General features: G+C 38.8%; 1 protein-coding gene across 4 annotated transcripts in view; it reads right to left on the minus strand.

The window, feature by feature from the left end:
• INO80D (INO80 complex subunit D) overlaps nt 1-24,270 on the minus strand; it is a 45,974-nt gene that overhangs the window by 19,123 nt on the left and 2,581 nt on the right. For all 4 annotated transcript variants that reach the window (XM_019290423.3, XM_010406664.3, XM_010406665.4 and 1 more), the window contains 5 exons: nt 17,300-17,395; nt 16,946-17,192; nt 10,654-11,402; nt 7,446-7,554; nt 1,371-1,595 (listed from right to left, as the gene is read on the minus strand). In XM_019290423.3, the coding sequence (XP_019145968.1) occupies nt 1,371-1,595; nt 7,446-7,554; nt 10,654-11,402; nt 16,946-17,163 (1,301 nt within the window). In that variant the 5' untranslated portion in view covers nt 17,164-17,192; nt 17,300-17,395. The remainder of the gene's footprint in view (nt 1-1,370; nt 1,596-7,445; nt 7,555-10,653; nt 11,403-16,945; nt 17,193-17,299; nt 17,396-24,270) is intronic.

The following is a 24,270-nucleotide window of genomic DNA, read 5'->3' on the forward strand; positions in this document are numbered from 1 at the left end:
ACCAGCAGGTGCCCGGAGCTGGGCGTTTCCCCAGCATAACCTCTATGCTTTGAGCCTGAGCTGCAAGCAGGCGACCAGACAGCAGTGTGGACGAGCACTCAAGCATTACACAGCTCGCTTGGGGTTAGCCTGCTCTCCAGGCATGTGTCACCTTCATGGAGATAAAGCTGGCGATTCCAGGGCTGACTTGCACCTCTGTACACGTTGTTTTCTAGGTTGACAAAAAGCTGTCTGTAGCCTGACTGTTTTCCTTCAGCCATTTCTGTCATCAACTGCATTTTGACTGAGCAAAGTAAGCAGTATTACTCCTGTGAAAAATTTTGTATCTGAAAAGACTCTGTGGTTACTTAAATTGACCAGAGCAGTGATGACAGGCATACCTGGCTTTGCTGGTCTACCCAAAACAATGTAAACTTTTTTTGCTTAATAAAGGGCAAAAAAAATAGGGAAAAAACCAGCAAGAGCTTGTCAGTTCAGGTGAAGTTTTGCTGTAGTTTAAGTTCGGAGAAATTTATACACAACTTTGTAAACCAGTAATGGACTTCTACGTTACACCTCAGAGCAGCTCTTCAGCATCAGTCCACCTCCCCAACAACAAACCCTCCAACTCTCATGAACCACATCCCACTGTCAAGGAACAAAAACATCCCATTAAACAGAATACACTCTCTGTACCTAGCTCCAATCTGCATGTCATACTATCCACTACACCCCACAGTCACACATCCTGTAAAGCAAAACCACAACAGCAAAAGGATGCTTCTGATACCCCAAATGTAACATCAGGGTTCAGACTTAGCCTATTCCTGCACGAATATGAATCAACCAACTCTCCATATGCTGAGAGCTGGAGGGATATTGACATTATCTAGAAAGAATTCCCACAGAAGGTAACCTTCAAAGTTGTTAGAAGTTATGTATTTTGTTGCCAAGTTTTATTTAATGTTAGATTGAGTTAAATCTAACAAAAAGCATAAGCTTAAATTTGTCTGCTGGGAAGATAATTAAGAGGAGATACAGACTTTTCAAAAAAAGCTGTCTGAAAAATGAAATCTGAATTGAAGCAGTGAACTACAGACCAGACTACACACCTTCTACTGGCATAGTAAAGTACCAGATATTTGGGCCCAGATACTGCTGAACAAACTACCCACATTTTAAAACATAGAGCTGGAGAAGGCCTGTCTTCATGGAAACCTCTGTATGCCCCATTTATTTCACTCCACTGACAGGCATTTATGTGTCATGGATTTTCTGCCTTGCGCATGACTACCAATTTCAGAGCTCATCATTTCAGCTTCTGGATGCTCAGCCCATCTCCACCCTGGCCCAGCCCCAGGTTCCTGCAGTCACAGTCCTGCAAGTCTAACCTGGTACAAGCACATGTAGCTCTCCGGAGTTCTTGCATGAGCTGCCCTGCGCGCTCCGGCTCTCTGCTGGCCGCCTGCAGCAAGGCTTTCCGGAGCGTGTGCCGGCATTTCTTCTGGCGAGATTCTGCCCGCTCCAGGCGGCAGAGGTGCTTGTATTTCTGCTGAAAGTAAGTGCAAAGTCTGGTCACCCTGGAACTCCTGTCATCTGCATTGTCATCATCAGACCTGAGGAAGGGAAAATAAAAACAAATATGCTTTAAGTTACTACTGGTTTTTTTTCCCACTAAGCTAATTTATCATTTTAATGGAATTGTTAAGTTGGCATCCATCTTCTAGCCACGCAAACATCCTAACACTGAAATCAGGCAGGGATGCTTGAGAAATAGTAAGAGGAGGATCCCTTTTAAATTCTAAAGGTATTTGCCTTTCTTAGTATGTCATTATTAGAGGTTACATTAATTTATCATCAAGTCTGACACATGTAAATGTCTAGAGCCTGCTGTTCAAAAATAAATCTATACTGTTAACCTTTATTTACTGTAAATGTCTCAGCAAATGAGACCAATGCTTAAATCAAAGTGCAATTAATGGAGAGGACAAGGGTGGGGAGTTGTGTAGCGGAAATTTATCGAGGAAAGATCAGGCTGGAGAAGATGGTCAAATTCTAACAAGTACCAAAACTGCTTTTTCCAATTCCTTTTTTTCTGCCAGGTGGTGTATTCATTTTTAAACCAAAACACAGATTAACACAGCTAACAGCTGATACTGATTTCCCTGTGTTGCAGAGTTGCAGCTGAGTTACAGTACAATAAGCAGAGAAGAAATTCACATTTAACTCCAAAGATACTGAGGGAAAGATCAGACCAGGGCTAAGCAATGACCAGATCAAGGACTAATCCAACTCTTTGTTTGCTTAAGAAAGCCCTTCTCCATTTATCTTGGCTCTCTGAATGTCCAGGCACATATCAACAAGACCATCAAACCATGTCAACACATTCAGTTAAATGAAGTAAAAGGCATGAAACCAAAAATCATCACTGGAACTTGTTAAAACAACAAGGTCCATGAAGCTACCCAGAAGTTCTCCACAACAAACACTAGTTTGCAGAAGGAGGTTTTTGTTCATGGAGTGACAAAATACACGTGCTGAATCTAAGCACACTCTCTGTTCAGTTTTTCCTTTAAGTTTTTTCTCTAAGAACAGAGAAACTTTTTGCCAACTTTCCTATCGTAACACAAAGAAAGGGCAGAGGAAAGAAGAGAAATCCAAACAAATGAAGCAAATGAAAAGCTCGCAATGTTCAGAGCCCGTGGGACTGCATGAGCTGACACCCAAACCTGTGCAGAGCAAAGGAGGCCACCACTGAGATGCAAGAGATGTGAAATACCAGCTGTGATATTTACTAAATAAAGTAAGATCCAGAAATGCAGACAGCAGATCTGTCCCCAAAAGGCAATATACTGAAGACCTACTTCATCTCCTGGAAACTCTGACTCTATTTACACACACGCCAAATGGAAGAGACTGCAGCCATCTCCACTACTGCTTTCCTCGAAAACTCCACAGCAGCAAACACTGCCTCTGGCACAAATGCACGTTTTTATGAAGTTTTATGTAAAGTCAACCATACTGTGTATTTTGTCTGTTAAAATAGATTACAGCTTATTTTCAAGAAGCATAAATTAAAAGTAATTAACCTCTGCAATTACATGCTTAGCAGCAGATATAACCTGTTAAAAATATTTAACATATGTAATGTTTAGAATATTTTTACATTGAAAATTAAAAGAAAATACACTTTTAAGATCTCTTAGGAAAGAATGCTTACTGGGGAAAACTACCCGTTTATAAAAAATTAACTGTGGGCTATTCAATTTAGATTTTCCTTTTTCCAATGTATTAATAAAGAAGGAATACATGGATATTTATAGGTAGGTTTAAAATGTTAGGTATTTCATTACTGCTCTAGGCCAAGACTTAAAAACAAAGTTACTGATTTAATTTTAGATATGGTTAAAAATTAATAGTAACAGGAGTATTCCTTAGGGGAAATAAGTTTCTTTTGGGTGGAAAGTGTTTTTTAACGTACATTTCTCTATATTTGAGACTTTTTACTTCTCTCACATTGAAAGAGCCAGAAAAAATGTCATTTTTTGCTAAAATATTTTTGATCTTCAGTTTATGAGATCTTTTTTAGAAAGTGGATGAAGACATATATCAAAGGTATAGAAAGAAATCATGCCTGCAGTGGGCAAGGGCTTATTTTGAGCCAAACAGTTTCTAAAAGCCTGTTCAGAACTTTGTTCCCAGGCCAGTAAGATTAGCCAAAACATTTATATGTTCAAAGAAACATAAAAATATCAAAATAAAACCTCCCTTTTTTTTTTCAATAGGCAAGTCATGAAAATGAAAGATACTTTTATTGTTGTTCTTTCATAAACAAGTTTGCCAAATTCTATTTATTCTCCTAAGCTGCATAAGGAACTTCTGAAGTTCAACTTAATGTGTGGCATTTCATTTTTACAAAGATTTCTGAAAGTGCACACGAGCCATTTGATAATCCAAAATGTTTTTTCCCAACCCTTCCCTTTCAGACTGTCATGTGGAAACATCAGGGGGATTATTGCTGCAGCAGAAAGGAAGAGCAAAAGGGTAGCACAAGCAGCCAGGCACCACCAGGGAACAAGGAGAACATGCTCTCTATTCTGAGACACCCCAGTAACTATACTTCAAATCCCTCCTTACAGAGCGTTTTGAAGAACCTTCCCTTCTTTCTTTTAGTTATTCTACTTATTGGGAGTTATTAAATCCAACTTTTGACAACACAGCGTTGGTATTTGATCCTTTGAGCGAGCTGGTATGAGGAGGGACTCACACTCCTTTTTCAAACTTGCTACTTGAAATGTTTGCTTTATCTATATTTCAGTGTAGGAAGTGAAAAAACACTTTGTTAAAAAGTCATTTGTTTTCCAGTACTTTCTAAGATACCAGACTCAGTAATCAAATAATCTAGGGGGAAGCTTCAGTATTCTGCAGCAGGGAACAGCCCCTGCTTTCTCTCCAAATTGCTGCTCCCACAAGGGATTCCTCCCACCCCAGCAACCTTCTCTGCCAGCACCCAGCCTGCACTGTGCCCACTGCCAACTCCTATGATATTTGAACTCAAACATTTGTGCCTGCCTCGAAGCACTGCATCCCGAAATCCTGGGAGCATAGGAACACAATTTTTCAAAATTAAAGCACAGAATAATAAAAGCAAACATTTGGCCTGCATTTCCACAGATGATTGCAACAATATGAATTTTGCAGATTAAAAGGCCAGAAGGCAAGTGAACCAAAAAATGTATTACTGTAGTCATGGTTTAACCCCATCCAGCAACTAAGTACCACCGTGCTGCATGCTCCCTCTCCCAGCATGCCCACTTCTCCCTGTTCCCACCAATGGGATGGGGAGGGGAATCAGAAAAAAAACACCTCATGGCTTGAGCTAAGAATAGCTTATTAATGAAAACAAAGGAAAATATAATACTACTATTTACTGTAATGAAAAAAAAAAAACAAAAACCAAGAAACACAAGTGATGCCCAACACAACTGCTCACCAGACACCGACTGATGTTCAGCCTGATCACTGAGTAGTGATTGGCCTCTCCCAGCCAGCTCCCCCCAGTTTATGTACCGGCCATGGTGTTCTAGGCTGTGGAGTATCCCCTTGGCCAGCTGGGGTCCCTCATGGCTTCTGGTGCACCCCCTCTCTGGCAGAGCACAGGGAACTGAAGTGTCCTTGACTTAGGGTAAGCACTACTTAGCAACAACCAAAGCATCAGAGCGTTATAACATTGTTCTTGTACTGAACCCAAAACACAGCACTGTGCCAGCTACTAAGAAGAAAATGAGCACTATCCCAGCCAAAACCAGGACACTGTTAAGACATTAATTTTAAACAAATCTGGTGAATTTTTGAGAGTTTAAGAGCAGCTAGAGTATCACACGAGAAGTTCAATAGAGGTTTCCCCCACAATCACACAAGCAGAAATGCTGAGAACCTGCTGTCCAGTAAAGCAGAAATTAACTGTTCACTTTCTTTCAATAGTCTATTCTGAGAAGCATTCCTCCCACTGTCTTCCATGGAGTCAAAAGGAAAAGGACAGAATGGAGTTAGCTGGTGGGGACCACAAGCTCAGATACAAATGAACAGAGAAAAAAGAGCTTTAATTTTACCATGAAAACCAGCAAGTAAATCCCGTAAGTTTAGGTATGTGACTTTAGGAGTCACCAGTCTGCACTGCCAGATCAGCAAGACAGAGTCACTTTGACAAATCAAATCTCCCCCAGAAACAGCCTGAACTAATTCATCTTCAGCAGCAGACACACCACACTGCAGAAGTGTCAAAGTGAAACATTTCAGGTAATAAAAACCTCTACAGAAGTTTTCAGAATAGGAGCTAAAGTTTTAGAAGGCTGACATCAAGTGAATGCTTATCGATAATCAAAATTAGTACAAGTTGTTGAAAAGCTAACACTGGGCAGGCTGATGGAAGACCAAAAGCAGCCAATTGCATACAAAAATGTATCCATCATGCATAGTTAAGACAGTATTTAACTGAGGCGCACAAAGTGCTAGAATGGAACAGAAAATGTCAAGACAAGGTATTATTTTCTCTCAGTATGTGAAAAGAGTAGGAAGAATCCAAAGGAAGTTAAGACAAACAGAAGACAAAACATACAGAGACGACCTTTATAAGTTAACAAAAAAAATAGGGATCTATGGAAGAATCAAATCAAATGTCAAAGAAAGAAGAATGCAAGGAAAGTTATTTAATAGATATATCTGCTGTGAAAAATTATGTTTGATATCAAAGTCTGAAAGTCTGTTCATGTTTTCCCAAAACACTTTATTTAAAAGTTGCCTTTTAAGTTAAAAGTAATGTTTGTGAGAGCTCACTCTGTAACTGCTGATCCCCTAAAAAATGACGGTCACTCATAACAAAAGAAGACCCTTTTATTTTAAAAAAAGTGGACTCTACACACTCCTTAATAGCTTTGATGCGCTGAAGATTCTCAAGATTTAGCATCCTGGTGTGTGTCCTGACAACAGAGATACAGCTTTGTTGTTCACCTTGAGGACAATCTTCAGAGATGTCAGGAAATTCTAGTAAGTTTCAGAATTTGTAACAACATCATAACAACAAAATAGGGTTTCATTAACATCATTATTCTAAGTGTGGTAGTTAAAAATATAAAATATAGGGAAAAGTAGTAGTATCAAAAAGCCCAGTTCCATAGCGAATGAGAGTCATGTTACAGAAACAAATTCTACTGAGACTCCCATTTCTTTGTTAACAACATATGACAGTTTTGTTATAATACTATACTTGGGATGCTTTAACTGTGCACCTTCAAATTTACATTAATAGACATATATTATCATATCCTGTTGTAAGTTTAGATTTGTGACATAGCAGTATATGGAGAACATCAAAGGCCTTTCTGCACCAGCAGCTAATTCCTGCTTCTGCTTATCCTTTTGATCCCATAACTTTCTTTCAATGCTCACAAATATTGACAGAGGTTTATTCAACACTTAATTACAAAAAGAAATACCATGGCCTTTAAAAAAGCACATTAAAACAATAGCCTACATAATTATCATAAGAATTACTGAGTAAAATGTAGCAAGTTTGCTAACAAAGTTATTCACAAACAGTAGGAAAGACAAGAAACCAACAGCAACCCCATTTGATTCTAATTCAGGACCTCCAATCATCAAGGCACACAAGTTCATGAATAAATCCCACTAAACTCAATTAAATTTAGGCTAACAAGCTTAAATCCTTTCCTGATGCATCCTTCTGATAGCAGACTGCACAAAGGTCTCTAAGTTAGCTGGAAACTGGGACAGAAGGTGACAAGCTGTTCCATAGCTCTTACAAACAAATGAGTTCAAACAATCCTTTGTTTCATCAAAACACTTGAACAAGTGCTTAGGTTCCACTGACTCCACTTGAAGTGAAACTCACATTTACATGATTTATTCCATCAAGGCCAGCATGAATACTAAAGAATCATACTCACTCAGGTCTCTCATAGCCGAGGCTTTCTCGGATAGACCACGCAACCTGGTACGGGGAGGTTTGCTCTGAATCCTCCAACTCTTCTCCACTGTCTTCAGACCAATCCAGCCCTAAGGGAATTGAAAACATGGAAGTTGGATGAAAAGAGCATCTCCCTTATATAAGCCTCTGAGCAACCTAAGGCACAAAAGATGAATGTATAGCATAGTTGCAAGCATAATTAACATTTGATTAAATCATGCAGTATTCTCAATTACACAGGAAAAGCTACAGTAACAGCTCTAAGTGTGGTAGTGTGCAAACAGCATGCACTGATTTTTGTCATAACTGAGTTTTCTTTTTAAAATCCTTACTGGCTTCTTTATCCATAAACAGTAGAAGAAAAATCACCAGCTTTCTTACCCACAGAGAAATACTGCAGTCTTCATAAAAGTATGAGGTAAGAGAGAAGTCCCTGTCATGAAGAACTGACTACTTGGTAAATTTTAATACTATATGATCTAAATAGGCCAATTTCATTTCTGTTTATATTCTGCCCCCTTCTCTGTGCCAAAACATAGAAAAATATGAAAACTGTAAGACACAGCAGAACGGACAGATAGGTACACAGCTACCCAGGATGTTCCTCTGCTCAGTCTCTGTAATTGCCTGCCAAATGCACATATTAGCATGAAGAAAGAGCTAAAGGGAGAGATACAAACACTCCTGCACTTTCACCAAGCAGCATGTTTTCACTTAAGGATGATGCAGTATGATCAACTTAAGGTGGGCTCCAGCAGCCTCAGTTAGTCAATCTACACACAGCTGTTGAACAGGACAGCCAGAAAGAGGCCAGTAAGTTCTCAGGTGGAACATTTTATCTGGAACTTCATCTTTTGTAGCTTTTCCTACTCTCTCTCCCACATCCAGTGACATTCTTGCCACTTTCTTGCAGCAGATGGGATAAAATCCCATTGCTGCATTTACAAGTCAGCATTTTTCTTTTCCATTTTCTTGTGTGCTCCTTGAAAATGGACAGAGTTAAGGAGCATTTCATTTTTGCTAAAACTAAACAACTATATCTGAGATGATTCTGAAGCCAGATGCTTTGAATTTGGGAAATGCATCAATCAGTACTTGGTCACATACTTTCGGAGTTAGACACACACACGCATATGCTTGGAATACATCTTCATCATATAGAACCAGCACTTAAACATGAACCACACATACAAGAAACCCAAATTTTCAGGAACTTCAGCATCCTACCAAATTTATTTCTTGCGCTTATTTTTAAGACATACATTTGAACTAAATTAAGATACCTTAAGATACTTGATAAAATGTCATAATTATACTTTCAACTTAAATGTTTCTTTTTCCTGTTGTCCCTTCCATATGGGAATGAAAAAACAATTTAATCATTCCATAAAGATGTCCCCAATTGACAACCATACAACAAATTGTTTACCCAAAGTTTAAAAACAAAATCAGAAATTGTGTTGTTTTGCTTCTCCTGGGCACTGCAGAAAGCAAGGAATAAAATCTAATCCAGATTCGGCTATACTGACACTGAAGACTGCAGTTACATTAATATCCAGTTACATGGCTCTGATGTTGGTACACATAAAACTGGCTTAATCTTTTGAAAGATTCTGTGCCGTCATCTCTAGTACTGCTCAAATATAGAGAAGAAATCCTGAAATCCCCTGAACCGGCATGACTAGTCTTTAATATTAAGGCTTATAATGAATAAATAACAAATAAATTTTCCACTCTCACGTAATTAATATGTAAATTCCTTTACTTTGCCAAATATAAACTGTTCTAAATGCATCCATGTACTGATATGCACCTGCCTAACTGTATGTGTATAGGTCTAACTGTTTTTTATTTTTACTGTGCCTCTTTTTTAGGAAAACGTATTCTCCTCACAACTTGAGAATGTAAAACATTAAGCACAGAAAGGGATCTTTCTACAGTCTTTTGAAACACAGGTCATTTTCTAAGCTATTGAGGTCTGTGACACTCAGAAATGCCTCTGGAGTTGCCATTCCTCTAAAGATCTGCACTGTATATAGGACCATCAAAGCTGTCTTCTGAAGAACAATTTCCTTTGGAGACATTCTATGGGATGCTAATTATCTTCTGAACAAACAGTCAAACTATCCCATGAGTGCTAAAGGGCAGATTTTAACAGCAAATTAAGAAAAAGTTAATTGAAATAGCAAAAATTACCGATGTTTGCAATTAAATAAGACATTATCTAGGGAATGTCCAGATTTATTTGAAGTCTTTTTTTATTTTAAACATCATAAATGGTGTTCCTCCTTATATCACACAGACTCCTATTTACTTTTCCCTGCCAGTATTTTACTTGTTAGAAATGTACAATCTAAAACTAAGCAGAAAAGTAACTTTGGAGGGTGAGGAAGATAAAAAGGACAGATAGGTGTGCCTAGGTCTATATTCACAATCAGACAAATCAGCCAAAAGGTCAGTGGCCTTTTCAAAGTTTTCTAGAGTACTACTACCATAACACCAATTTGGTTATATTTGCTTACATTTTCACAAGCAGCTATTGATTATGATATGTAAGGGGAAGGCTATTTCTGCACTGGTATGCAGACAAGACTGCATCCTTCCAACCACCTTCTGTAGCAGTGCTGTTCCTTTTGCAGTGGTCTTTTCCTTTTGTTCATCTATATTCTACACATAAATAGGGCCCAGTCAAGAAAAATTCTCATGTGTTCCAATTTTCCAGTCAAGTCAACTGGAAATTTGAATTTGCAGAGATTGATGGCCCAAATCGCCAAACTTTTCCTTATGTTCATTTTGTCACATGGACTTGTCACACACCTAACGTTCAATCTAACTTTGTCCACTCATGTAGGTGCCACCAGTGTCACCTTTACTACTTGAGCTGCAAACCTTCTATATGAGGTCTCTATAATCCAAACAATATTTTCTACACCTCAGTTTGATTTCTCAAATGGTTAACAGAATATTAAGAAGGATAAACAACTAAAATGCCATAAACCTCCTGTGATGGGTCCAGGCATTCCCTTCATAGACAACAGAGCTAAAGAAAATGCCAAGAGATTACGTAGCTCAGGGTTATTTTGTAAGGGCCACACAGGAATGCCAGACAGGGCTAGGAAGACATTCCCCTTTAGTCTTTCGGTTTCAGGTTAAAAAATACAGCTGCAGTGCATCTATTACCTACTCACCTAAATGAGGAAACAGATCAGTGTCCAGCTGCTGTTTTCGAGTGCACAGTTTCACCAGTCTCTGTAGCCGGCTCATGCAGGACGAGTGCGGAGAGAAGGCTGTGGCTTTCATGAGGACCCGGTCAGTCCTTGGCGGGTCCGTGACAGGAGCCCTGGCGGGTGGCAGGAGAGGCAGAGGTCTCTTGTTAGACAACTGCCGCGCTTGTGCTATAGTGTGTGTGGTGGGTGCCACTCCCTGCATTGGTAGGCTGGTGTTCAGAGGTTGAGGTGACTTGCAGACTATGCCCTGCGGTAGCCCTGTCGGCTTTAACGAAGCTGATGAAGGTGGCAGATGGGAGTGCTGCTGCTGCAGAGGCTGCTGCTGCAAAGGTGCAGGAATGGGGCTAAAGTGCTCTTGGCGAACTTTTAAAATCTCTGTCTCTCTCTGGCGCTGCCGGTTTTGAGCCAACTTGCTCTGCAACTTTTTCTTCACTGTTGCCCCTTTCTTTAGGTCATCATCCTCCTCATTGAAAGCAAAGGGGTCTTCTAATTCTGCCTCCAGGTAGTGGAGAGGAAGCCTTGCCCCTGGAGGGGAGAGGGACATCCCATCCAGTCCATTGGGCATCTTCAAGGCCAGGGTGGGCACTGTCAGACTGAAGGCCATAGCATCCATCTGATGCCTGACCTTTACCTCCTCTATGGGATCATTCTTTTTCTTCCTCTCCTTTTTCGGTATAAAGCCAAGTACCTGCAGGTGGCTGTTGCAGTACCTTTCAAAAATAAAAGCAGTCAATTATTAACAAAACTCCCATAAGTAAAATCTGAAGACAAGACATCATTTAACAGAAACCCACACACACATCTCAAGCAAACATAAATTGAAACACAAGAGGTTTTATAAAAAGTGTACATAACTGCTTCTAATACAACGGGTAACTGTGGTTCTCCCAAACGAGCAGAAAAAAAACTTATAAGAGTGACTATTTCTAATCTTAAGATGTAAGATTCTTCATTCACTATTCATAGGAGAATCACCCACGATCATTCAAAATCTTAACTCTCTAATAGGGTAAATAGTCAAAAACCAAAGTGAACAAAACAAATGGACAGTCTGATACATAAAGCAGCAAGAACGCAAGCCATTAACTGATGATTTCAAAAGCTCCTATGAAAAAGTACATTGAAGACTACTTCCTTTCATTTGCCCATTCTTTCAGTGGAAGTAGTTAACATTTTCATCAATGCACACATCATTATTATTATGAATTCCACTGTAGTAGGGAGCAGTTTCTGATAAGGACAATCTCAGCAGATATCTGCTGTGAAGGATCACTATTTCCACTTACTGAACAAGTAGCATAAATACTTAAACTCTGTTTTAGTAGTTTAATATGAAGAATTTTGATGCCAGAGGATTAGCCGAATGTTCTTCAAATAAAAATCTAGTTTAAAACAAATTCTCTGCTGCCAGAAAGCATTTACACAATGCCAGGAATACGTATACATACAATCCACAAACACAGATTTTAAGTTCCTCTAATATGAAAAACTTTCAAAGTCATTATATTAAAAAAAAAAGAAAAGCAAAAAAGTCTTTGAAAATTTGTCATGAAAGCTAAAATAATTGTAATTTATGCCACACATAACATACTAAAAAGTAAGCAATTCAATTTTGTCTGATTGGAACCAGCATGTGACAGAAATTTAGGAACCATAATGTGATCCTTTTCCTGTATGCCACAGGCAGGCACTCCTGCCTCTGTAGAACCCACCAGCAATCAGATCAGAACTTGCCTTTGAAGAATCCCATCTATAACTTACAACTTATAGATGACCAAAGATACAAGGAAAGAGTGATGTCTGCATCCAGGTAATTACGGACGAGATAGTAAAATACCCATGAAGGTATTCATTAAAATCTGATCGGTATGAATCTGAGAACTGTAAGTTTTGCTGAACAAATAGGTTAAAATTATATTATTTCTGGTCTTCATGGAGGAAAAAAAATGGCAGAAAAGCCCAAAACAACCCCCCAAAAAAGGTTTAGCACTTTCGTTTAGTCACTTTCAACTTGTCGACCCATTTCTAAAGAAACAATGTGTGAACAGCTCTAAAGGGTCCTTAAAAGGGAAAAAAGAGAAAGCAACTTCATATATGCTCTTTAATGGTCTCCATATATGTAGCTTCTTGAGAGACCCACATTCCTAAGGTTTCACAAATCAGAAAAGGCTGAAAAGTACTGCTATTTATTATTGCCTAAATAATTTCTTCATTACATTATGTTTTAAGTAATAAATAAACCTAGATGAAGCAAGCTAAAAGCCAACAACTTGTGCAGTCCTTATTAGAACACACTGGAATACTGTAAATTCATACTGAGAAATGCACTTCTAAAAATAAAATTATATAATGAGGGCTCAATAAAGCTTCCCTTAAAGTCAACAAGCACTGTTTCCATATTTAAAATTAAGCCCTTTTAAAATATTTTGTTTGAACAGTTACAACAGCACTTTTAGCATGACAGAAGAAAAAAAAACAATAAACAGACAAAACAAACACAACGGAATTCTTTTCCCTCTTATGCCAATATAAAGAGTGTTTTGCTCAATGGAAATTCTTCCCTTATATTGTTCAGAATTTAAATTACTGTCATCCAGTGCTTGTGCTGATGTGAGGAGGTAGAACTGGATAGTCTGTTTTCATTACAAAAACAGTAAGAAAAAAAATAAAAAAGGTGAATAAGTCTATGGAAAGGTAATAAGCTTGCTAAAATTCTCAGAGTTTTAGGCTGTTAAGGGTTTGGCTTGTTCATTTAACTCTAACAGAATCATTTTTATACAGCAGAGGATAAAGCTTTGGCTCTTAGAGCTGACCATACTGCATCACTAAGAGCCAACTGGCTCCTCTGGACACAAACCCACGGATGCCAGGCTACAACATTCAGACTCCAGTACACCCTGACTTGGCTCTGTGCTTTAGGCTCTGTCAACTCCCCATCTTCCAGAATAACCAAGCCTGTTACACCTTGGACTAAGAGGAGTAAGAAGTAACCAGGAAGAGCAGTTCAGTCTTCTCTGGGTAAAGAAGACTGCACACAAGCAGTTTTGGCTAGGCGTAGCTCCCACTAGCACCAACTCAGCCTTAACCCCGTCAGGCTCTCGCTAGCCCTGCGCACAGCCAGGGGGGCATGCACACACATTTCCCCATCCTGCACCTTCCCAGATGGCTTTTTAGTTGGCCCTGGCCTAAACTGGCTCTGACTTCACACAGTGCTGCAGAGTCTGCATTAGTAGTTCAAGCTCCATGGAAGTCAGATTACTGGGAAGACAGGAATAGAACCCACAAGTAGCACACGGCTTTTCATATAGCTCTAAGCATGCAACCCATTAGGGTCAAGCTGGCCCTACAAGAGCCAATCCTGATGACCCTGACTTAGAGGCTCAGCTTGCCACTTCTATAACCTGTCTGAGAGTTATGCTCAGCTGACAGTATCACAGTAAGTATCTAATACAGTTTATTTTCCCCTTCCTCATTCAATGCCAAAGGCACTTATTCTGTGCAGGTAAGGTCAAATTAAGTCCACACATATGGTGGGTTGATAACCATTAAAATTATCATAACATGAGGCACACAAAATGCGATGGGCTCTGAAGGCTTCAGCTGGACAGTTTCCCACATCCACTGGGAAGGCAAGAATTCAGACAGAGGTTTTTTACCTACAACTGTATACTGCTTCTTAGTACACCCCAGTTTGGTATCAAAATTTCTAACACTTACTTAAAAGAAGATTCAAATAAACTGGGGAGCAGCTTGCATATTAACAAATTATTTAAAGATTATGTTGAGTGAGGAGAATTAGAGACAAAACAGTGTTTAACCCAAGTAAATTGTAGTAAACCTATATTTAAAAATCAAATTGTATTTCATTATCTTTGTGTGTATCTGGCTAAGAAAGAAGTAGGAGATGTATTCAGAGAAAACAGAGATATAAAACCCATGTGTGTATCATCCCACATATATATATATTCTTTAAAAAAAACAAGATAATAGAAAAATCGGACTTCAAATGAGGCAATGAAGTTATGCACTATTAATAGATTTAATTTGTAGAACTTCAATGGTTAATAAGAAATCTAATAATATGGCACCATATTAACCATCTTTGTGGCTGGTAGCATCTCATTTGTCTGGGGTCAAGTGGTAATTCTTTTCAATTATCTGTGGACAGACTATGAAGCTATTGGCATATGATGTATGCATCTTCTTGAAACACTTTTTTTTAACAATCTCTAAAAGTATAAAAGAAGATAGCTGTCAGAGCATCATACAGCCTGCTTCTGATCATGTACAGTTACATGTCTAAAACTGACAGAATGACCATCTGACAGTAATTCTGTATACAGAAAATGAAAAGCTATGAGGGAAGAACTCAGACACTGCAAACATCTTTATATTGAACGGAGTGTGAAAAAAGTCTCCTAAGAAACAGATACAGGTTTGCTTGCCAAAAAAAAAGAAGTTTAGAACAGCCACAGTCTTATCACTAGCATTCATTAAATGTTATTGTTAAAATTAAACTCTGCCCCAAGAAACAGTCTTTTAAAATATTCTTTCAAACTATCACATCCTCTCATTTGAAATTAAAAGTTTATTTTCTCTTTCAGACACCTGCTGTCCTCTTCAAGTACTGTAATGTGACACTCGACATGCAATTGAATTATTCTAATATAACATACACCAGATGTCATGACCACACTTCAATTTAAGTTGAGAAAAATCAAAAAGAACAAAGTGTGAACTCAATTCAAGGTGTAAAGAAAAATCACAAATTCCATGGGAACATATGAGACGTAAAAAAGTGTCATTAAGTACTATTACTTCTATTGTTTTTCAGTATGACCCCTGGTAAACAGGAACTCTGGCTCAGTCAGCTCTTGCATCTGAAATTACAGTGTACCATTTGTGCTAACAATTTCTATGACCATTTCTGTGAGCTTATTTCCAAAGAGCCTCAATTGTACAGTAGCAAAGAAACACTCACCGACTGTCAAATTACAGCTTAAAGTTATTCATCTTGTGCCATTTGAGCATTTGCCCTACAGCTTTTGACAAACATTCATGTTTTTTTCTCACTTCATCAGTCTCCTCAGCTGAAATGGCAGGTGAAGTGCAAGTTAATTTAGAGCACAGTCCAACTGTTGTTTCAGACAAGAGAGGGAGCTGTGAGCTGAGAAGGAAGTTATATGTAGGGCACAGTGGGAACACTGCTAATAACGCAAAAGGTTAGTGAATGGCAGCTAATAATGTGAAAGGTCAGTGAATAGTGGTTTGATTTTTTTTTGGCATACTTTGTTCATATTTTATGTTTAAAAAAGCATTTCTATGAGAACGAGCCTCAGATAGTTAACACACACATTAATTAAACACTGTGTTACTGGCAAAACCTGCAGTGACAGCTCTGAAAAATAAAGTCATATATCGACAGCAGACAAGATTAGACAAATTCTGCTATTTCAGCCCAAGCAGCACCAATGAGACTGGTGTTCAGGAAGTCTTAAAGAGCAAGGAAGAATGCCCTTGTGGTTACAGTATGGGCTGTAGTTCAGGAAATCTGCTTTTAATTCCCAGCTCTCAACAATTTCAAGGACTATCTTTTGCAAGGAATTTAATACCTGGGCACTCTGGGCATCTTCTTTTGGGCAGGGAGGGGGACAAAAATAAGGGAAGCAAAGAAGAAAGGGAGCATGTGGCACCTTCCTGGCTGGCTCATCCATTATCAAGTAATATTTATTTTATTTCAGTAAAACAACACTACAGATCAGTACCAAATCACCAACAATGAATTGTAATTCTGGATTTGTCCCTATGTGTCACTGCTCCCCGTATCCAGAAGATAAGCATCTTCAACTGCTTGTCCTGAAAAAAGCAGATGGAAGTGTGCTTTTGGCACTGCTGGCTAAACAAGAAGGCCTTTCTAAGAGCATGGACTGTGAGTGACAAAGCAAATGAGTTAGAACAGCTGATATTGTGTAGCAGGTTTGATCCACAGTTTATAGTGAATTTGAGAAAAGAAGTGAACTCTCCCATAAACTTCCTTGGGATTAAGTTACTGCCCTCTCTCCGAGTACTTGACTCCCACAGAAAATAAAATAAAGTTTACTGGTCTTAAAACAAAATCCTCAAAGGAACATCCTGGAATACAATTCACACAAGCCAGTTCCTCCCTCATCCTGAAACCAGGCAGCAGCTTAAATAAAGCTCAAGCCTCTGTCCCAGCCACTTCCCCCTTTGCAGATAGGAAACCACAACTCACCTACGGTCCTCAGACTTGGGGATGGGGTTGGTGCAGCGTTGGCTGTTATACTTGGCCACATATTCACATTGCTTGAAGGGGGCAGTCTTGTCCTCCAGAACGTGTCTGATACAGAAGGCGTAGCCGTTAAGTCGCCTCTGCTTGCACAGTTTGGGGCTATATGAGCACAAGGGCTTATTGTCAACCTCAGAGAAGTGTATGTGTTTGCCTTCATACATCACGTGACTCTATTCCTTGTGAACATCAGCTGAAAGAACCAAAATATTGAGACAAATCACAGAAGGGAAGAAAAACTGCATTCAGTTCTAGGTTGTGTGTTTCATTTTAGCCGGAAAGAAGGACCCAAAACAATACCTGATTTTAAATCTTCTGTACCATGTCAATGTTAAGAGAGAGCCCCAAGGACACCACTATCCTGGAATGATGATGAACCAAGATGAAGCAGATTGTCTAAGGAAAATATCAAAAGGGTCAATGTCAGTCAGAATAAAACAGATATTACTACAGTAAGTAAACAGGCACATGTAGTCACCGAGCCTGTGGTTCAGCTAGCATCCAATAAAACAAATCCATAGCACAACAGTTTTCAATCAGTAGTCATGGATCTTTGGAAAACGTGAAAGAAATTACTGGGGGAAGGAAAATTCTACTGCCACCACACTTAAATCACTTAAACATAACTTCACTCATCTACCAGAAGGTGATTAGAAGCTACAAGTTGAAAAAGGTTAAGTGTCAGATTAGATCACTTGCTTTCAGAAATCAAGCTGAAAGATGATTAACTCATTTGATTGCAGAGGGTTTACTTCAAATATTTTTGCTTACAAAACCACCAGAGACTGTCTTTGCTCTGCAAAATTATTTCGTCAGTCAGTGCAACAAAGCTTTTTTTTTTAAGAAAAGCTTTCTTTACCACACCTGATGAACAGTCTTCAGATCTTATAGCGGCTTACAATTTCTGCAAGCATCCATATGCAGTCCTTCCTGAGGTCATCATGGTTCATCTCCATTTATCCTACCTCATTGTACTTATTTTAGGGAAATGCAGGCATTAATATACGTCAAATTAATCCCATCAATGCCAGGAGGGCTGAAATGTCAATTCAGCAAGAGGCTGGTGAGTTTTCCCCCTAAAGTAGATTCCTACAATGCAAATCCATGCAGCTATAAAGTACTTTTTCAGTTCCCAACATTATGAAGGTCTTTGGCAATCATCTTTTTAAAAAAACAAACAAAACCCCCAAACCATCCCAAAGTAGTTTCAAATAAAACTAACAGTACATACATTCTGCAGCTACTCTGATGCACTAAACTTAACCTGCAAAAGGTAACTTTTATTCAGAAACGTCATCCTGAAGCACCGCAATGAACTCTTTTAAACACTGTGTATTCATTCAGTACTTAGTTCAGTTTCATATGCTTTATACAGCAAGGAAAGGAATGTTCACAGAGGTGATATTCAGAAATATGTAATAAATTAGAGGCACGTAACAATTGTACAGATTACCACCTCAATGAACTTACTTGTTCCCAAGGCCCAAAATGGCAAGAGTAGGATTGCAAGGAAGAAGCCTATACAGACTTTGCAGGAAAGATGCACTTTCCTCATGTAAAGGTAAAAGCCTCCACTTTCTGCTGTAAAAGAGTACCATGAGAAAATGACAAAGCATTATGGCACTAGGGGATCTAGAAAAGCAATTTTAAGTCACTAGGGAAAAACAAACCACCCTATCCCACAGAGTAAACGGCATAAATCTGGCCTTCATTAGCATATATCTAGCAGTAGAAGCAGAAAGACAGAAGAGTACTAAAAAATTTTAAAACACACTTAAAATTCTTGGAACAGCTTCACGCACACATGTACAGCATACAGAGCATATAGAACGGAGACAGGTGCTACGGAATGTAACTACTGCAAGCGACCTGAACAGTCATTTGACAATAATGATAACTTTGTATTTCTTCTTGATACACATTTTCCCCTTCCATGCACACATGCAAGCAGGCACCCCCAGAGGCAGGGGCCTTGCACTTTGCTTACACCAGACAGTCACAACATAAGCGCAGACGCCTAGTCCAGTTCCAATAGCTTTCCCAACTTTTCTCAAGGCATAGAAGCACATACACTATATATATATTTGAAACCAATCACTGGAGTATGACTTTCCACATCACATCAGTCTTAGAAAGTTCATTGTTGACTGTGCCCTTCAAAAACACAGAATAGGAAGAGGGAACAATCTCTTCTTTAGCATGTTAAGGACCAAATAATCCTTTCAGCCACCTTGGCTCAGGCAGATACTGACATACCCTTCAGTATTATTGAGCAACAATATGAATGAAAAACATAAATCCCATGGGAACATGACCCATACAGGAGTTGTGGTCAGTGTTTCCATCCCACATGTTTGAGAGACGGACTCATCTATTACTATGGCAGCAAAAGTAATCAAGTGGGTCTTAACTACTTGCATATCACACACACAATGCTGACAGAAAGCCTTTTGCTGAGGAGTCTGCTTCTCTCAATAGGTTATCAAAGCTTGTATTAGGTGGCATACTGGACTGGACATAAAACTTGAAAGACCAAGTGTATCTTGCAACTGGGGTGACCTACATTCTGCTCTCTATTTTCTTCTGGTTTATCACCTTCTTTGAAACTTCTACTATCATGCTCTGCAGAGTTTCTGATGTATCACTAACCTTCTCCTCTTTTGTACAACTCAGCTGTTATTTCTTTTCTGAAGGTTATCAAGCAACGGACCGAAGGGAAAGAGTTCCTCAAGATGGTTCCCAAGTAAACAGCGAGAAATGCATAGCTTGTGTGCCTCCATTAAGCTTCTGTAAAGAAACTGCTCCACAATTTCCAGCCACTATAATCCTAGACTTATTCTTGTGGCCACAGTTTTATTTTTGGATTTAACTCATAATTAAGTCTTATTTTTGCATTTAACTTGACTGTGTCAAGGCAGGCATAGTATTTCACTTCTCACTTGTCTGAGAGATACAGGGCACAAGTACAATGCTATATGAAACATTCACACAAAAATACTGACAATAATGCCCAGGGAAACCAGTGAGCATGAACATGGATTTTTGGGTCTATATATACACTAAGAGAAGCTCATGCAAATATAACCATGTTAAAAATCCTGACAGGAATCAATTAGTGCGACTACAGTGCAAGGAACAAGAAAGCTAATAAACATAGTAGCCAACCAATAGTACATCAAAAAAAAAACAACACAGCAATTTTCTCAAACTTGCAATTGTATCTTTATTGATAGATTCTTAAACAGACTCCCCAAAAGACATGTCACTATGTGGATACACTGCCAGGATCAGAGACTGAAGCTGGACTTAATCTAAAAAGAGCTTTTTCTTTTTACTTCCATAGCATACCACATAAGAGTGCATATGTGTGTGTATAAATATATATATAAAAGTAACAAAGACACTTAAATAGCTTCATTCTGATTTCATCTGATGCAGTGTTTTATTTTTAACAATTTACAGGAGTTCTTAACAGAGCTTTTTGCTGCTACGTAAAAAGTAGCACAAGCATGGAATAGGCACGTGTCACTTAACTGAAGAGAACTGAAACTACACTTAGCTAAATAGTGGGTGGGGGAGAAATTATTTTTGTCCCACAGGATTCAGTAAGAGATGACGGAAACATGGACTTCCCCTGGAAAAAGCAAATGCTTAAGCAGATGTACTTCACTATAAAAATATCAGAATATAAAACTTTCTGGAAGCTGTTTTCGGTTTTGCATTTACACTCTGCATTGAAGATGTAGAAGGTTCAACAGAAAAAAAAATGTATACCTGCACGTGCTCAAACAAACTTTAGCCACAACCTGTGAATGAGAAACCAGAAGCTGCTTCTTGAGGAACCCAGATTTTCCTTACACAACTGCTCCTAAATAAAAGATTTTGAGCTAGTCAGAAACAACAGGGCAAAGAACAGAAGGGAATCCAAAAATGCGTGCCCTTGCCAAATGATGTAAAACATGACTGAGGTTTAAAAAATCATGGTAGGAAACAAGGTAAATACAGAGCAGTCATATACCAGATCACACAATATAAGAACTAGGAGTACCTGATGAAGCTAGTAAGAGATTGACTCAAAACATATCAAAGAAGTATTTCTTTGCTTTTACTATTCACAGGTAGTGAACTGCTGGAACTTGCTGTCACATGAGACCCATGGAAGCAGACAGTATTATCAGGTTCAAAAAGGCAATAGAGAAGTTCACAGACAATGGGGACATAAGCGATGTACCCGCCAGCATGACCAATTTAACAAACATGGGTGATGGAGGAGTAAGAGAAGAAAACACAAAAAAAGTGTCTGGGCTTTCATGCTCTTCCTAAATAACATCACTTTTTCCTACTGCCCAATTCAGAACATTAGGTTGGATCCAAGCTGATCTGACCCGGCAGGGTATTTTTCACGTTCTTATGAGGTTACCACTAATATTTGTAACTTCATAACACATTAATTTCTCCCCTTGTCCCATTTTTTATTCTTGAACAGCTGACCGGAAAAAAACCTTCTCCCTCTGGCTAAAGTCCTATCTGGACATGTGAAGAAGAGTAACAAACCTAGCACCCCAGCAAGGCTTTATAGCAAGGACAGGCAGGAGACAGAGCAAAGTCACACTCTGAGACATCAGCACTTAAGAGCAGAGCAATTTGTCCTGCTGAGTGCAGCCACTGGAGTCTGTAAGACAACTGAAGGTGGTTTGCACAATGACTGCAAAAAGAGAAACAAAAGATTTCAATACACACAGGAATACACCTGTCCAATTGCCAGTACCTGCTATCACCCTCTGGAAGCAGCCAGCTCCCAACTGCTTTTGGTACCGGCTTTTCAGTACCGGCATAATCAGCTCCCTTGCAGAGCACATCAGCTCTAAAGACAACAAAGTTGTAAGCACTGCACTCCACACATCCTCCTCCAAAAGAGTTAAACAGCCCTTCAGAGAGGCTGGAAAACAGTGTAGCAGCAAACTTTGGAAGACAATCTTCACTCTAACCACACCCAAGTACAAGCATTATGCTACACAGAGATCTGGCACCTGACATAATCTGCAGTCTACAGGGAAGTTAATGGCTTACTCACTAATAGAAAGCCCAAAGCGCTATAGCCTCAAAATTCAGATCGGCAATTTTGAGCAAATGCTGCGCTGAAAATATTAGAGTGTTTTAAATCATGTGGGTTGGTACATTCTTAAACATATGCTCAGAACTTGACATTCAATGTACGTAAGACCCTTTTAGGCAATGGTATCCCCAAATGCATTGTAAATTGCAAGGCAATTATATGCTGGTGGTTAAAAGATGTATAATTAAGAGGACTGAGCTCAGAGCATCACACACTGCATCCAAACAAAATCCACAACTACAGACGTCTTTACTGTGTTGTTTTGCATTTGCTAATAGTAGCCCAAATTTCCTGTTAAATTGCTTGGTGTGTTTATGACATCTCACAGACAAGGTATGTCATCTCCATATGTTTCCAAAACCATCAGCTTGGGGCCAGAAGTAGAACATTGACCTGCAAGAACCTCAGCTTCTCCACAAACACAAATAACATAAATAGTAGTTTTGTCAATTCCTCTGGACCAAGAAAGAACAAGTACCTGCCACTGTCAGATCCATTTCCTGAAACTAAGCAAACACACAGAGTGCAAGATGTTTGGCAACATGGAATTGCATCCACTCCAAAATGAACAGAAGCCATAAAATTCATGACAAAAAGACATGCGTTTAAAGCTACTTTATAGCAAACTTTTCAAACAGTATTAGTAAAAAGTATACTTTTAAGGAGAAAACATTCATTTTTTATATTTCATAGCAAAAAATACCTCTCTTTTAAATGTTTTGTTCTATCAAGAGAAGCTGTACCAAATCTAATGGCGATCAACATCAACAGCACAAGTTATAACTTCTGTCCCTATTTTGTGATCTAACCAAAAGTTTGGCTTAGTTCTAGTCTTTTAACAGCTCAATTCTCTACTACACTCAGCTACCAAACCAAGAATGCTGTAATTGTGGAAACAAGAGTCTTTTTGTCAGTAAAAGCATTCAAACGGAGACAGAGAACACTGGGAAGCAACCAAAGTCAACTATGAGAGTTCCTGTACAGAACACTTTTATTAACTAGAGTACAGTCCTTGCTCAGGAAGGCCTCTGAAGTGTGGGTACTGCAACACACATGCAAGCACCCTGACAGATCAAGGCATTCAACATGTTAAGATTTTACAAGATATTTTTAGTTACTACCTGGAATAGTATTTTGGACTACTTTTTTCATATGTTAAGATCTACCTAGGAAGAAAGAAGCAATATTGCCCTCATTCTGCCTTTTCAGAAAGCTTATTACTTCAGCTCTAGAAAAAGGCAGTTTATGTTGCATAAGGATGTCCAATATATTAACAGGAAAGCACCAGAATATTGTAGGCAACACCAGTAAAACAGATTATGTTTTAGAATATAACACAATAAATACAGAATTAAACTTAAGCATTATTCATAATAATAGTAACAGCTAGAGAACTCACAGGACTTGTAACTAATTACAATCAAGAGCAGAAAACATAACTATGATGAGGGAAAAAAACTCTTTGCTCACAAACTGAACAGGTTCTTTTTGTTTTCTTAGACCAAATGAACTTAAGCAAGAATTTTTATTTCAGCTGATTCACTCATCTGTACCTCAAAGTACCTTAGAGAAAACCTGACAAAGATACCTCAAACCCTAAAAAACAACAAACATTTAAGACTAAGAATTTTAGAAACTGCAGAGGATTTCTAAAGAAAAAAGATCTAAGGTACAAAAATTCATAACTACTGCCAAGAGTACATCCCTATAGATTTCAAAAAAGTAACTTCCTAAACATGGCTATTCCTGACCTAAGGTTCAAGATGGGCTCTGTATCTTGAAAGTCTTTTGAAGAAGGATTTCTCTATTTGAGCAGGTCTCAGGCCCCAGTCCTGCTATCACATCCTCACAGGGAGGTTCTCATGCATGCTTATTTCAATGTAGTTATAAACAGGCCTGGGTTGTGCCAGAATGAGCAGGGCTGCAGAGAGGTGGCCTTCAGATATAGCAACAAATGGACCCTTTAGGACATTGAACATAGCAGAAATGTACTTTAAAAACATTATCTCAAAATACTGAAATCACGATCCTGAGATAAAGTAGAGATTAAACATACCACAACACACCTTGCATCTGTAATTGGGGGGGGAGGGGGGAGAAAGTCCAAGTCTTTTATTTATTCAAATAACAGATAACCTGCCCTTCCATATGAGGT

This window comes from Corvus cornix, chromosome 7 (assembly GCF_000738735.6).
Source record: "Corvus cornix cornix isolate S_Up_H32 chromosome 7, ASM73873v5, whole genome shotgun sequence".
NCBI lineage: Eukaryota > Metazoa > Chordata > Aves > Passeriformes > Corvidae > Corvus > Corvus cornix.